General features: G+C 41.4%; 2 protein-coding genes across 8 annotated transcripts in view; both read left to right on the top strand.

Annotated features, from left to right (window-relative positions):
- The window catches only part of ERN1 (endoplasmic reticulum to nucleus signaling 1), a 39,705-nt gene extending 33,244 nt beyond the window's left edge, over positions 1–6,461 (top strand). For all 4 annotated transcript variants that reach the window (XM_080561194.1, XM_080561193.1, XM_080561192.1 and 1 more), the window contains exons 14-22: positions 576–666; positions 1,002–1,191; positions 1,717–1,816; positions 2,239–2,438; positions 2,742–2,889; positions 3,307–3,434; positions 3,888–4,011; positions 4,272–4,339; positions 4,664–6,461. In XM_080561194.1, coding sequence (XP_080417320.1) covers positions 576–666; positions 1,002–1,191; positions 1,717–1,816; positions 2,239–2,438; positions 2,742–2,889; positions 3,307–3,434; positions 3,888–4,011; positions 4,272–4,339; positions 4,664–4,870 — 1,256 coding nt within the window. In that variant the 3' untranslated portion in view covers positions 4,871–6,461. The remainder of the gene's footprint in view (positions 1–575; positions 667–1,001; positions 1,192–1,716; positions 1,817–2,238; positions 2,439–2,741; positions 2,890–3,306; positions 3,435–3,887; positions 4,012–4,271; positions 4,340–4,663) is intronic.
- A 139-nt stretch (positions 6,462–6,600) lies between these two features.
- LOC308180079 (sterile alpha motif domain-containing protein 9-like) lies at positions 6,601–15,075 on the top strand. Of its 4 annotated transcripts, XM_080561183.1 has the most exons (5): positions 6,601–6,845; positions 7,289–7,449; positions 8,357–8,520; positions 9,408–9,453; positions 9,949–15,075. In XM_080561183.1, the coding sequence occupies exons 4-5, from the start codon at positions 9,450–9,452 to the stop codon at positions 14,622–14,624; spliced, it is 4,680 nt and encodes a 1,559-aa protein (XP_080417309.1). In that variant the 5' UTR covers positions 6,601–6,845; positions 7,289–7,449; positions 8,357–8,520; positions 9,408–9,449; the 3' UTR covers positions 14,625–15,075. The 4 variants fall into 4 exon arrangements, with proteins under 4 accessions (XP_080417309.1, XP_080417308.1, XP_080417311.1 ...); XM_080561182.1 differs by having other exon boundaries at positions 6,601–7,449; XM_080561185.1 differs by lacking the exon at positions 8,357–8,520 and having other exon boundaries at positions 6,601–7,449.
- Positions 15,076–15,738: the final 663 nt, after the last annotated feature.

Raw genomic sequence — 15,738 nt, forward strand, 5'->3', positions numbered from 1 at the left:
TTGCTTTAGAAAAACATCCAGTTCATAATTGCTACCTGAGGGATTTACGTTGTCCATGAGAGTATATTCTTATAACCTGCAGCCATTTCAGGGAGAGGGTCATTTAAATAATATGTATCAGCTAGAATCCAGAAGTAAGGATTATGCAGTGTGGTCTGCCAGTGTGTTCTCTTTAGGCCCTTCAAAGACTATGCAGGGAAGCTACTAGTAAGCTTACTTCCCTTAACTGTCAATCTGCATTCCCTGAATTGAACAAAACATACACTTCTTAGAAAGTTTATCTGCTGAGGACCCTTAGTCTCTTATACTGTTTGAGACATCATCTTTTCAGACGTACAGTTAGTTAAGGTGTTCTGTACAGAGTAAGTTTGAATCTCTGTGTTGAGTCATGCACCAGTATGTGCCTGCTCAGCATGAGTACCAAAATGCAGCTGTTAATTTCTTTTGATCAAATGTGTTGTCAATTTAAACATGAGCAAAAAGATTTTTACATGCTGGCCCAAAAGGATGCCCAGTTGTACAAGGCTGGCTTGATCCATCCTAAAACAATCCGCCTGTTTCTTGTTTTTGTTCAGATGATGATGCAAACAGAGTGGTGGTTGGCAAGATTTCATTTAACCCAAAAGACGTACTGGGACATGGAGCTGAAGGAACAATTGTTTACAGGTAGAAGATAATACATGTATTCAGTATTTAATAATAGACTGATTAATGTATTATTGCATTAGGGTCATTCTTTTATCTTTTTTAATACACCTATTTTGAACAAAAATACTTTCTTTAAAAGTATTTTATGCGTGTGGGGAATATTTTCACGCAATATTTCTTCTCTAGCGAAATTACTTCTCTTTTATATGTTTAATGACCAAAGGTATCTGTTTCCTGCATGAGAAATGCTTTAGTATGCCTCTGTAAAATGTCTTCTGTTGTCATTCACTTTGTACCTTCTTGGTCTACATCAGCCTTTGTCTAAAAGGTTGATACGGCTTTCCTGTCCGCAGGGGGACATTTGATAACCGTGATGTTGCAGTGAAAAGAATTCTTCCTGAATGCTTCAGCTTTGCAGACCGTGAAGTGCAGCTGCTGCGGGAGTCAGATGAGCATCCTAACGTGATCCGCTATTTCTGCACAGAGAAAGACCGGCAGTTTCAGTACATAGCTATCGAGCTGTGTGCTGCCACTTTACAGGAGGTGATGAGTCACTTGCAAACCTAAATAATGTTTTGGTCTTCTCAATGGAAGGCCTTCAGTTTTCCCATAGTCTTAAGTTGTTGAAGTGCCTGCAGCAGATGTCCCAGTTATTTTCACCACCACCTCAGAAAGTTACACATTCCTACAAAAGGGATGTTCCTAGACCTTCAAGACTATCTTCCCAACCCTGTACTGACCTAAGGGCAGAAGTTGTTGTCTTTTAGTATTCCTTCTTGTGAAGGACTCCGTTCTAGTCATCCTCCCTCTCCATCAGGACTTTGAAGACCCCCAAAATGCTTCTGGAGGCATGGTGCTATATACAGAATTCTAGCTCTGAATGATGTTTTAGAGCTCATCACCTTCAGGCAAGAAAAGCTTTTGCATGTGTGTTATCATCTAGCATTAGACTGCCTGCAATTTTCCCAGTTTGAATTCGTTTTTTTTGCATATACTTATTGTCTGTTCAGAGGCTAATGATAAGCAATGTCGTCGCTGACTCTTCTGTTTTTCTGTCATCTTATACAGTACGTTGAGCAGAAGGCCTTCAGTCACCATGGCTTACAACCCATCACCCTCCTGCAACAGACAACAGCTGGCCTTGCTTATCTGCACTCCCTTAATATTGGTAAGAATGCCTCAGGGTTCAGTGTTGCATAGAGTGGCCCAGTTTCCTAACCAAAAAAAAAAGAAAGAAGAGAAAATGGTCTGATGCTGAGGGCTTGCTCATTTAATCTGTGGAGAGACTCCACCTAGGGCTGGCAGCAAGCAATAGTTTCTGTCCTAACACTTCTTTGACACTTACCTTCTGCCTGTAAAATTCCACTGCATTGGGGTAGTAAGGCTAGGCATTACCATTTGTTCAGGGCACTGCATTTTTTTGGATAGAACTATAAAACATAATGACTGCTGGTGATGGAATTTAAAAATAAGTGATGAGCCTCTACCAGTGACATTAGTTCGAGGTTAGGACAGATATAACAAACAGTAAATAAAGTTTACAAATGTTGTTGGGATTGCCTGGAGTGGATAAATGGGTGTTTGTAATAGTCCACAGGGACCTGAAGCCCCATAACATCCTCATCTCGATGCCTAATGCCCATGGGAAGGTCAAAGCTATGATTTCAGACTTCGGCCTGTGCAAGAAGCTAGCAGTGGGCAGACACAGCTTTAGCCGTCGGTCAGGTGTGCCAGGAACTGAAGGGTGGATTGCCCCCGAGATGCTGAGTGAAGACTGCAAAGAGAACCCTGTAAGTCTTTTCTTTCCTTCAGGCTTCCCTGGGAAAAGGCAGCACAACCAGCAGGTGGCACGTTGTTGGTCAAACCTTAAGCTGTGTAGTGCTGGAAGTCCCAGCATTCATGCATGCTTCCAATTACTTTAACAATAGCCCTTCCCCCCACATGCATATAGTAATTTTTATGAGTTTTATATAGCAGAATGTGAATCTGAAAAGTTTTATTCTGCACTCAAATGCAAAATAACCACCCCTATGATGAGGCTGAAAGGCTTCAGGGCAAAAACAATGTTGCTATTAAAGGTCATTTATTTGCAGACATATACCGTGGACATCTTTTCAGCTGGCTGTGTCTTCTATTACGTGGTATCTGAAGGGAGCCATCCCTTTGGCAAATCTCTACAGCGACAAGCCAACATTCTGCTGGGTGCTTACAGCCTCGAGTGTTTGAATGCAGGGCGCCATGGTAAGAAAAGCATGGTAAACATGAAGCGCTACTGACCTTTCAATGGGTGCTAAAACTGCAGTAGAGATGGCGGAACAGTGACCCACAGTGAAACCAACATGGCAACAGTGAAGGCTGTACTCCTAAAGTAAAGGTCTTGGTATTAGTATCTGAAAGCATCCCAGCTATAAAAAAGAGGAACCCTGAAAGTTTGACTGTAGTGCTATTACCATGTATTTAAAGGGTGGGAAAGAGGTGACCTTTGATCTTCATAGCGCACTGATTCAAAGCTTTCTGTTGCGTGCCCAGATTATCTACAAGGGCAGTACTTAAGCTAGTGATCAGGATTGTACAGGAGGAAGTAGGAAACGGATTTTCTAACGATACAGAATATTAGCATTCCCTACATTGCCTGAATTATCACTCTTTTCCTTGCAGAAGACATAGTTGCTCGTGATTTAATAGAGCAAATGATAACCATGGACCCTCAGAAACGTCCATCTGCCAGCTGTGTGCTCAAACACCCCTTCTTTTGGGGTTTAGAAAAACAGCTCCAGTTTTTTCAGGTTTGTCTTGACCATTTTTATCCTTTTAGTTCTAAGGAGGCCTGTAGTCATTCTTCAGATCCTGAATTCAGTTTCTCTTTGCTCTGTGCATGTTTGAGAAGGTACAATGCAGACCACCTTGCCTGTTTTTAAGAACAGGGTAGACTGCTGTGGTAAATACGTGCAGTGAAGCCCAGGGGGTGGGAAGCAGCTGAGGACCTCAGGTTCCTTTCAGTCTTTTCTATTCTATGATTTAAAAAAAAAAAAAGCTTTGGTAGATTGTGATTCATATCATCAGAGAAGCTTTTGTATCCTAATCCCAAGCATAATCCATTGTATTGTACTTTGTCAGGAAGTGAGGTAGAAGGAAAGCTCTGTTACTGGGACAGGTTGCAACTGGCCAGAAGCAGCATTTTTCAATAGTTGGGAAAAGTTTGGAAATACAACTAAAAGTAACCTCAATATCTCTTCTAGGATGTTAGTGACCGGATAGAGAAAGAATCTTTAGATGGTCTAATAGTCAAGCAATTAGAAAGAGGAGGAAGAGAGGTGGTGAAAATGGACTGGAGAGAGCACATCACTGTTCCTCTTCAGACAGGTAAGAGAGATTTTGTCAGAATGGAAAGGAGTTGCATGCTGTTATTCCCAGTTTGCAGGGATAGCAGAATAAGGATGGCGTCTCAGTTTTGGCATGACCTTTACCTGTCAGCAAAGTACTTCTTCAAATTAGGCTGCATGTTTACATATTGAAACAAGTCTATAGAAATACATGACTGTAGGCACATGTACCTTATTTTTGAGACCAGCAGCTACAACAGTATCGAAACACAAAAAGAGATCTTGTATTTTATTTTGCAGATCTTCGAAAATTCAGATCGTATAAAGGAGGCTCAGTACGGGATCTTCTGAGGGCAATGAGAAACAAGGTAAATGCTTTGTCTGTGTATACACATACTTGGGATACACACCTTGCAAACTCCAGCCACTGCAATTTGTTTTTCTTCTTCACACTGTAGTTCTCCCTCCATTTGTTCATTGTTGCCAGCCTGCATCTTACCTTATTTTAGGTGTGTGTGTATATACATATATATATATATAAAATGTGTTTTTTTTACTATATTACTTTACTGTAAAAAAAAAAGTTACTTTGTTCATGAAAATGCACTTCGTACAGACAGACCTATTTAAAAGAGGGTTTTTGAACAAATGCTCTCTGGCTGAGCTTTTCCCTCTTCTTTCTGTCTTCACAGAAGCACCATTACAGAGAACTGCCTCCTGAGGTGCAAGACACCCTGGGCTCCATCCCAGATGATTTTGTATGTTACTTTACAGCTCGCTTCCCTCACCTGCTTCTACATACCTACAAAGCTATGCATATCTGCTGCCAAGAAAGACTGTTTCAGCATTACTATAATCAGGACTCTGCACAGAAGAGCCTTACAGGAGACACTGTTTGAGAGGAGAGAGATGGAGCTTTCTTAATCTGGGACCAGCATTCCAAGCACAAGGCTGTGAAACAGGCCTACCTTTAGCAGGGAAAAGGGGGAATCAAAGAGCTGAATTCTCTCTCTTTGAGGAAACCAAGCGTCCAAAAAGTGCCTTGTACTCTGCCTGCACTGGATCAGGAGATAGTAAGAGCCCAAGGAGCAATGAAGCTCCAAAAGCAATGAACCCTGGTGATGGAGTTACCCCAAGAAGGGTCTTCAGACAGTGAAAAGGGAGCGTAAAAGCTGGGTATAACCATCATCCAGTATCCCTATACTGTACTTGATTTTATAACTTCTGTTTTACTGCAAAGAATCAAAATACAGTGATTGAAATCATAATTATTAGGGGCTGGGATCTGCAAAAGGAGCCTTTTAGTTGTAGCAAATCATCAGAACCTGCCATTGCACTACTGCCACATTCTCCATTAGGCACACCACAGTGATTGTAAAGGGAATAATTTCTAATTATCTAAAACCTATAAAAAAGACTACAGTTTAATTCCTAACTACCCTGGAAAATTAGTCCCTCCTACTTGAGCAGATACAGTGAAGTTCTAAAAACAACATCGACTTGAAAAAAGTTAAAGGTTTACCTACTTCAAAAATAAACCTCGTTTAATTATCAACCAGTATTCACAAAAGAGCTTGAACAGTACTTGACTTAAAAATCACAGTATCAGAACCAAGCTACGCAAGTAACTTAGCTGGGGAGAGGCTAATGATTTATCTACTGCAAGTGTTCCTTTCTTACAAAGAAAGGTTACCAGGTGCAGAGCCAGAGGTAAGATGAATCCTGGGGAAAAAAAAAACCTAAATCCAAAGTAATGGAAGATGTACAGAACAGTGAAAATTCTATAGTGTTTTAATTGGAGGAAGAAAGCTGTAAAAGAACCTCATTTTCTGTTTGTACAGATGGATAACTATGTCCACAGGAGACCTTTTTTTTATTTTTAAAAGATGCAGTATTTCTTTTCATTGGCCCTAAAGCTGTGACAAAGCATTAAGTATGTGCAAAGGATGAAGAAATGGTGAACTCTGATGATACAAGTGAGGGTGTTCTTTTACAGTGTATTTATTTAACATATTTATATTTATTTAATTTTTACTACAAAGTAGTATCAAATCAAAGTGGTACAAGTATAAAGCATGCAAAATCTTTCTTAATCATTTTTGTTTCTATTTAATCATATTACAACAACTGGAAAAGTGATACTGCATCTTTCACTGGAATTTGTTAAAGGGGAAACTACAAAGTGGAGAAGCTCATTTGTCTGTGCCATTGTTTTGTTACCTAGTAAGTTATAGACCGTTATATGTATGATTGGGTACATACAGCTATTTTTCTGGAGCAACTTCACTGGAAGTTTTTTCCTAGTTTTACAAAGGATGAAAGCAATTTACTGAAGACACCAACTGTGCAAGTTACATGTTTCTAAAGCTTGAAAAAAGGGTAGTTTTTACCTAAGAAGATTCAAAGCCTATTTCATATTTTTGTATTTCTCATGTAAAGTTCTTTTATAATTCTACTAAATAAAGACTTGTACTCAGATTTAAAAGAAAACAACAACAACTAGAATTTCTTTTCATGATAGCGTGTGCCTGTGGAAATCGGCCAGCCCACTGATCTGTTGGGAATAAACCCAGGTTTCAGAACCAGGGCTAGAGAAGGTGTGGGGGGGTGTGCCCGTGTGAAAGATGGCCACACGAACACCAGGCCTGCAGCAGCCACATCCTGCCTGCAACAGACAGGGCACACACTGCTCAGGGCCTGCTCCAAGCACTCACTTCCTGCTGTTCAAGGCTAAAGTTCTGATGGCAGAAGTTACAGGGGGAAGGAGGCTGGGGAGCAAGCAGCGAGCCTCCCTGAAGGCCCAGGACCCTCACTTTGTTGCCCTGTCCCCAGGCAAGAGGCACCTACCTGGTGGTGGCTAAGGCAGGTGAACAGGTAAGATCAAATGGCTGGAGTGACTGTGTGCAAAAAAATTTACTGCTGTACAGTATCAAGAGTCTTGTAACTAAAAAAAAAAATTATGTGAAACAGCTGAAAGAAAACCACGTGATTTACAGGAAAAAGCTGCCTACAAAATTTATCTTTGGTTGGGGGGGGTGGGAGTGGTGGCATAAACAAACATCATATAGAGCTGTGGGAAGGGGAATTCTATGTAATTATTAAACTATACCACTCACTGTACCCTGCCCCAACACTTTTGATTACCCTGTTTTGGCGTGGTGCTGCCCATCACTTGGGTGTGCACCTCACCAGATGATGCTTGCAGGAAGCAGAGCGTGTCTGCTGAAGCTACAGGCAGGGCTATGCTGCTACAGCACTGCTGGGAAGGGGTGGAGCATTAAAGTGTTTTGCCTAAAGTACTTCCTTTTTATTGCCAGAGATACTTAAGATACCTTTAGAAGAAACCCACCAGAACAGTGTGGAAGACGAGGCTCAGCAGGCAGGGCCTCACACTGCAGCTGGCTGTTGCATCTTTCCCTGCGGACAGGATTTGGAAACACAGCACTGCAAGCAGCTTGATTCCCACATGCTCTGCAAGGTAAGCCTTTGCACTCTGCAAGCCATCCCGCAGCTCTCTGGGTTGGTCCTGCATGCCCGAGCAAGTAGGGCTGGGGGAAAGCTGTGGGTAAGTGGGAAACCTGGAAACCTATTCTCAGCCTGATTTTACTTTAGTGGTAGCAGACCTATGAAAAGCATGGCTCCCCCTGCACTGCCATCCATCTAGCTCTGCTGCCAAAAGGTGTGTGGAGCTGTCTTGCTGAGCAGCTCTTGAATTTTGGGGCTGGGGCAGGAGGGGCTAGGACAGGACATCCCCCCTCCCCCCCCCCCCCCCCCCCCAAGCCACAGCTACAATGCACACAGGTGGCATGGTGGTGGGCCCCGCAGCAGCAACTTGCCTCCCCCAGGTGCTTTTTACAACAGGGGAGCAGGAGCCCACTGGCCAGGGCAGCGCCTCCCCCCAGCACCGCAAGTTTCTATTCCCTGTTAAGTTTCGTTTTCACCAAAGCCACGCCTGGTGGTGTGATGCTGGCTCTGTCCCCACAGGGTGTGACAGAATGACGTGCGCAGGAAGGGGGATGGCACACCACGAGCCACATCACTGTATGAGCACAGCCCTGGGAGGCAGTGCAGAGGCAAAAGGCACTGAAAGGCTAGTATTTATATGACATATTTGGCCTCTCACTAGCCTCTGAACTCTGGAATAGGCAGCCTGTGTACACCTATTCTGGAAAGATCCACTTCCACCCATGGCACAAGAACTAACAACAGTGCCAGAACAGTTGGTCCCCTCAGTGACACCAGGTACTTGGCTTGCTCAAACCAAATCTATTTGGGCATGCTGGCTCTTTAATCAGCCCACAAACTTTCCACAGCACTAACCGGGCACTTAAATTTCAAACAGGCACTTGCTCCACAGTTCTTACAGCATTCCCCAATTCTCCTAGGCCCAGTTGTCTCACCGAACAACCACTGTTGAACTTACCTCTCACCAATTCCTGGTCCTGGGGAGCACTCCAGTCACCTTCCAAGTTACAGGCTTCTGACTTTCAGACATTTCTGAGAGCTTCAACAAAGCCCTACTGAGCTGCTTTTTATGCTGGCTGCACTGGTGAGTCTGCTCCTTAGACACCTGAATTCTGAGGAAGCTGCAGGTGATGCTGTTGTACTGCCATCAGCAGCAGGGAGGGATGGGGCTTACCAGGCTACAGGTACCTGCTGAACCAGTAGAGTTGAGCTTGCACACTACAGTAAGAGCAATGACTCCCCCCTGGATCCCCAGCCCCTTTGCTGTGACTCCTGTCAAGTGGTCCCTAGCTCAGGGATGGTTACTGTTAGCTTACAGTGAATCTAACATAAATTTCAGTTATGCTGAGCACACTTATTTAACACATTTCTTCCTATAGTACAGAACCAGCTATATTTGCTGCAGCCCATCTCTCTACCACGGTAAATGGAGTCTGAGCAAAGCAGAGCATGTCAGGTATCAGGCCAGGACACCCCCTCTAACCCAAACCAAAGAATCTTCTGCTGGGTGGGAAAGCAAGTTATGCTGCTTCAGTGAGCACAGCAACAGATATAGAAAAAGATGGGGAAAAAACAAGCACACAAAAAAAGAAAAAAAGGAGCACAAGATAGGGAATAAGAAGGGGAGAAGGGAAGGGGAGATTAAAAAAAAACAATAACAAAAAAGAGATACAATGCAACCTGAGGGAAACAGTACTGTAAGGCCACCTTTCTTCTGTATTTAGCACTAGTAGTTGTTAGATGGGCACAGCTATCAGCACATGCCTCTTCACACGTGTCAGAGAACAGGTGGCTTCATACAGTACAGGTGCACAGAAGCACTGTAGCTGGCAAGAACAGGCTTTTAAGAGGTACAGAAACTACCCTGGACCACAAGAAAAAGTGGGGAGGGAAGGGGAAAACAAGTTAAGTCAACTGTGAGTAACAGGAATGTTAATTGTTATTATTTGACAATTGTTTTTTCACCTCTAGGGTTTTATTCATTAACCGGAGGATTTCTCCCCCCCAAAGACAATGGGTATGTGTTGCTTCCAGAAAATTTGCACTTTGAATGTAGTGATTTGCTTTTTAATAAATGCATTTTAAAGGTTCATCTCTACTGGGGAACTACTCAGTATTTTTAGTACCATTACAATCCCTAAGATATTATCTTCATAGATCAGTAAATAAACAAATTCAAGTGGGCAAATAATCTACCTGAACCTCTTCAAGGTTAGCGAATTCAGCCCATCAGTTCCAATAACCTTATCATATAATCCTCTTCTAGAAGAGGAGTGATGAAAACAACCCCAAATGTTTTTGAGTAGTTTCCAAACCTCATGGTTTCTCACTTCACTGATTATTAGCCTTGTACCACTGCTTAGGACTGCTCTTGATTAAAGGTAAGAACACCGTTAGACATTAGAACTGACATATTTGAGAAGACAGTTTCTCATTGTAGCTGGTAGAAAGAAAACAATTTAGCATTCAACACAGACAGCTATTATTAGTAACACAGAATTTTGGTTCCTAGATTACAACACAATACCTGTGGATAAGTGGGATGAGAACCATGTCCGATGCTGGCTACAATCTACTGGAATCAAGGAAGAGTATACAAGAAAACTGCAAGAAGAAGAAGTGACAGGTCCAGTGCTTATGGAACTGAATGAACCTTTCCTCAAAAAAATAGGTATGAAGAAAGGCCAAATCCACATTTTACTCCTCAAAAGAGACGAACTTCGGCAGCTAAAGGAAAATACAAAACAAGAAAAGCATTCCAGTAGCAAAACGCCTGACAGAATTGATACACAAAGAGATTCAGTAAGACCCAAAAATGTCTGTCCTCAAAAAAGTTTAAGCAAAGACAGCTGTGGCCCACTACATGAAACAAGTGGAGAAAACACAGCTTCTACTTCTGGCAAGAAGCAAGGGAGAAATAAATCCCAACCTCAAACCACTGATGAAGTTTTAGACCTCAGCAAATGTCGACCATTTAGAAGTGAAGACCCTGATTTCAAGTACGTGAAAGGCCGAGTTCTTTCTCCAGAAACAGGCGTCAATGGTTTAATCATACCTTGCCACGAATACAAGTCTTTTGCCATTGCTGCAGAACTGAACAAACAGCAGTTGCAGTCAAAGTTTGCCTGTGAAGTGATACGATTTGCTTCAGCCTGCATGAACATTCGAACAAATGGCACCATACATTTCGGTATCATGGACAGCGTTGAAGATAGCGGCTATAAACATGGACAGATCATTGGCATAAAGGTCAAAGATAGGGAATACTATGTTGATGCATTAGATTACATAGAAAAATGTTTTTCTGAAACTGTGCGAGAAATTGCAAGGAAATGTGTCCACCCACCTGTTTTTATTGAAGTCATTTCAAAAGACTCTCAGGAACAAAGATTTGTGGTGGAGGTTGATATTGAACCAACATCCAGCGTAGTGAAGAATAAAATTTTTGACGTTTATTTACCTAAATACAATGAAAGCAGCCAGAAGGTGACCCTGACAAAAGATCGAGCTCTCTATCAGAGACTAGGCGCAAAATCTGAACCTGTAAAGCCGGACGATCTAGTTGCTTTTATCCAGGGCTTACAAGACAGGGATGCTCAAAGAGAAAAGGCTGAGCTTCTCAGTGCAGAAGTACATACAGAAGTATCTCAAAACTTGGGAAGGAAGTTATCTATTCTACTAAATGATGGCAAGAACTATATGGACGATTCTCTACGGTACATCCTTGTCACAAACAGATGTACAGAGGATGATCTGAACTCTATCAACTTTTTAATGCATTTGAACATTTTCTGTGTCTTTGACTTTGATGAACATTCTGTGTCAGGACTGTATGGAAAGTACAAAGAACACCATGCAACGAGGTCTTATTTTTTACAGGATTTTTCCAGTGAAAGCAAGACTGGCAACCCTCCAGCTCAGAAACATTTGTGTCTGTTTGATCAGACTAGTTGGATATTCTGCAATGGGCGCAGCGACTACCTTGGGGATGATGAAAAACCTTGCGATGAAAACACATGGATTAGAACCAAAAAGAAATACCTTAAGAAAGCAATCACTCGTATCTGCGATGAAATCCTGCCAAAGCGGTCTTTCATTGTGCTTATCCTGTTGCTATCACCAGTTAAGAAACCGATTGTGGACACTTTTCAGGAATTCTATACAGAGATGAATGGCATGGACTACATCATTTGCATTGCAGAGTCCAGAGAAATTCACGGGAAGTGGGCTAATCTAGCTCAGGCATCGTGCAGCATTGAGACCATAGAACAACGCAGCATTGTGGGAATGAAACTAAGCCATGTAGATGCCACCATTCAAAAAATGCTGCCTTCTACAGCACACCCCAGACATCTGCCAGTTTCCACACGAGCACTATGCACACTTCCTTCGCTTGAAGAAGAGAAAATGTTTTCCCTAGAAATCCTTTGTGTTGATCAATGTGATGATATTAAATTAGATCTTTTGTCTGAAAAAGAAATACAAGAAATAGAACAAAACTTTTACCAAGGGAGAAAAATCACCTGGAAAAATTTCTGGCTTGCTGATAAAGGACACTGTGGGGAAATCATTGAACGTGAAGCATGCAAGGATGCTAGCAAACTCCTAGATGACATTTTACAAGGAACTGGACTCAACTATTCTGTGGCTAAACTAAAGATATTCCACCATCCTGGAAGTGGTGGAAGCACAATAGCACGACAAGTTCTATGGAAAAGAAGAAAGGACTTAAGATGTGCTGTTATCAAATCCTCATATTCACCTGCAACTGTTTGTGAACATGCACTTGCATTTAGAGATTACGAAGAGAAAGAAATCAATCATTGTCTTCCTGTGCTCCTCCTAATTGAAGATTATGATGAAGACTATTTAGAAGAAATAAGGAATGACTTAATGGATGCTGTAGCAACTAGAAAAATTAATTCCCCCAGACCTTACTTCATTCTCATGTCCTGTAGACGATCCAATGACCCCGAACGGCTTTGTAAGGCTTCTCCTCTGGACACAGTAGCCGTTACTCACAAGCTGACAGACTCAGAGAAAACTCTGTTCAAAACTAAACTTGAAAAACTGAAGCAGAAAGATGTCAGGCCAGAATTCATACTTACATTTGTCTTGATGTGTGAGGAATTCAATGAAACATACGTGAGAGATTTTGTAGGCCACATACTGCAAGACATAGACCATTCTTCCCGTGATACACTTTTGATGCATTATGTGGCTTTGCTTAATTTTTATGTACCTAATTCATATGTTTCACTATCACACTGTGAGGCTTTTCTGGGACTGGGTGCATATACAGAAACAAAGTCAAGAGCATATGATTTTAAAAGTAACTTAAGTGAACAAGCAAGAATGATTTTTATTGAACTAAGGGAAAGTACCACCTATATTTCATCTGTTCGGATAATACACTGTCTGGTTGCAAAAGAAATTTTGTATCAGCTTTCAAGGAACCAACCTCAAAGTCAAATTGCAATGTCTCTTCTTCAGGAAAGGATGCTTTTTGAAAATAGATTTGGACGAGAGGAATTCATAAAATTCATCAGAGATCTGTTTATTCGTCGTGATAAGAGAAGCAGAGGCGATAATACTGACAGCCTCTTCTCCCCATTCATTGAACACGTCTGTAAAGCTGAAGACTGTGAAAAAGCTATAGCTGTTTTAAAAGCTGCGTATGAACTTCTTGGAAAAGATGCCTTTTTTGCCCAGCAGCTTGCCAGACTGCATTACAATAATGAAAAATTTGAAGATGCAAAATACTGGGTAGGTGTTGCAAAACTTCGTTTGCCAAATGACTCTTACATTCTGGATACAGAAGGTCAAGTCTACAGGAAATGGTTTAGTTTCACTGTGGATAAGGTGACAGACATTGCTGACATTGACAAGATAGAGATTGCTCTTAAAGCTATGAAATGCTTCAGGGCTGCGCAACAGGCTGCAAAAGCAGAAACAGATAATATGAACAACGCTGGCTATTTTGGAGAAGTAGAAGTAGGATGTCGTCTCCTTAAATTTTTGTCCACACTTGACGTATTTCGCACAAGTCCAGAGGGGGAGTACTCTGAGCTTGTGAAATACCTGATCACAGATTACATTCCTAAAGACATTGAAAAAACATGGGGAAAGCTTCACTCACGCTTAAAAGGCCTACACCAGAACCTGTACAATGCTCTGGAATGGATTTCAGAAGACCTAAGTTATTTCCAAACAGATAAAAACCATGAGAAGGAAGATGATGATGGAAAAGCTGAAAAGGAGGAACAAGTTTATAATCCCAGGAAATGGCTGAAAAGACAGTCTGAGGTATATGCCAAATTCTTCATCTCAGCATCACTTATTGGGGACAACAGTGGTCCTAAGAGCCAGCTGATGAAAGGCATGACTATTTATAAGAGAGGTGGAGGCAGTGTCACAAATATCCTGTCATTCTTGACAGATAAGAAGGAGAACAGGTCAGCTGAAAAGCTAGAAGAGATCCTTAGTTTCTATCCAGAAAATGCACTAAGGGACAGGCTGGAGGACACTGATCTGATCAATTACATTTTGAGCCACATTGTATTAGCATGCTTATCACCAGGATCAGCCAAACTTCTTCCAATGCAAACTCTCCGTGAACTCAGCACAAGATTCTTTAAAGGAAAAAGAACATTTCCAGCAAGTGCCCATTTTTTGCTGACCTTACTATATTGGCCAGATGAGGCATTAGACAAAGAGCCCAATCCAGTCAAAGACGAAATTTTAAGTTCAGCACTTCAAACCCTAAAACGTTTATATGACATCAAGATGAAAGATGTTCCTCCCAGAAAGAAAAGAATCTACACCCACTTCTTCCTAGGAAAGGGCTATGGATTAAGCAAGATTGTGCAAAAAAATAAAATTGATAAATTAATTAGTGGGTCCTTAGATGAGAAGAGAATGAAGTGGCTACATGGAACTGTATGGAATAATCCCAGGATACGTGACATTCTCAGAAGAGTTTCAGGTTGGACCAAGGATAGAAATCTATTTATACGTGGCCATATGAAGGAGTTTCCAGTCTTGCCACTCCATCGTGATTCAGTGCCCAATGGAAACGAGAATGTGACCTTTTATTTAGGATTTTCATTTAATGGTCTTGTTGCTTTCAATATTGAGGTTGAAAATAATCTAAACATTCCAACTGGCACCAGAGGACACAGTGTTTAGTACATTAACAGTACCTACTGCACTCTTAGACAGTGCAGCACTGGAAAAGGCCTGTTGTCACATTAAAGAAAAAAGACTGCATTGGCTGGACACCAGGTAGTAAGATAACCACAAACTACTCCTACGCTATGAATAAGGATCTAAAAAATTTGAAACCTACTAGTAAAAATGTATCTTCAAACAGAAGCCTTTTATGTTTTTGGAGTCACCAAACAAAATTTTATATCTAAAGCAGCAATAATTCCTACATTTGCTTGGGGAAGTGTGGGAGAAAGAAGGCCACTATTACTTCTCCCCACCCCAGCATTTGAAGAACTGAGCTCCAAAATAAACAGGCATAGCAGGGATCCCTGCCTTCTCAGCTCAAAGGCCCTAGTCTTTGAGCTCAAAGACCCTAGACATTCAGCTAATTTATGGGTGATCATCATCAATAAAAGAATGTGTCTACCGTTAATTGTATGGTGTTTTTTCTTCTCCCTGAACTGGAAACAAAATTTTTAAGTGAGCTTACAACATATACACTACACTGGCTTTAACACTCACTACCACGCACCATGTATTAAATACGCCTATGCATCATCAACTGCAAGCCAACATCTATTACAGAAGCAGAGAGGAATAATAAGCAATTTTTAAAAATTGACTCTGCAAACATCAGAAGTGATAAAAACAGGTCTCAGTTTTTACATCACTCTTACATTGCTTTTCCATGTAAACATTACAAACCATACTGCAGGCGTCTATAACTGGAGCAGGGAAGCAGAGACATAAGCGGTTACATAGTCGTGACATAAAATATTACTTGTAGGAGCTGCTATGATTTCATAGTCCAAACAATTCCTGCACTTGGGAAAGTGTTTTTGCAGCATTATCCAAGATATTCACATGCTATATATACAATAGGCAAACTTGCAAGTTACGTCTGTTCTTGAAGAAGTCGTCTTTGTCTAGCTTTATTTACTAATTTAAAAAATACAAAGTTTGTTGTCAGTACTGCTTCTGCAACCATTATGTCACATGAAATCTTTAATAATAAAGCAGCCTATTATTCTTTGAATTCAGCGTTGTTCGATAGTGACGGAGTTGCTAGAATTTTCTAGAAGACCTATAATAT

This window comes from Anser brachyrhynchus, assembly GCF_964034855.1.
Source record: "Anser brachyrhynchus genome assembly, chromosome: 18".
NCBI lineage: Eukaryota > Metazoa > Chordata > Aves > Anseriformes > Anatidae > Anser > Anser brachyrhynchus.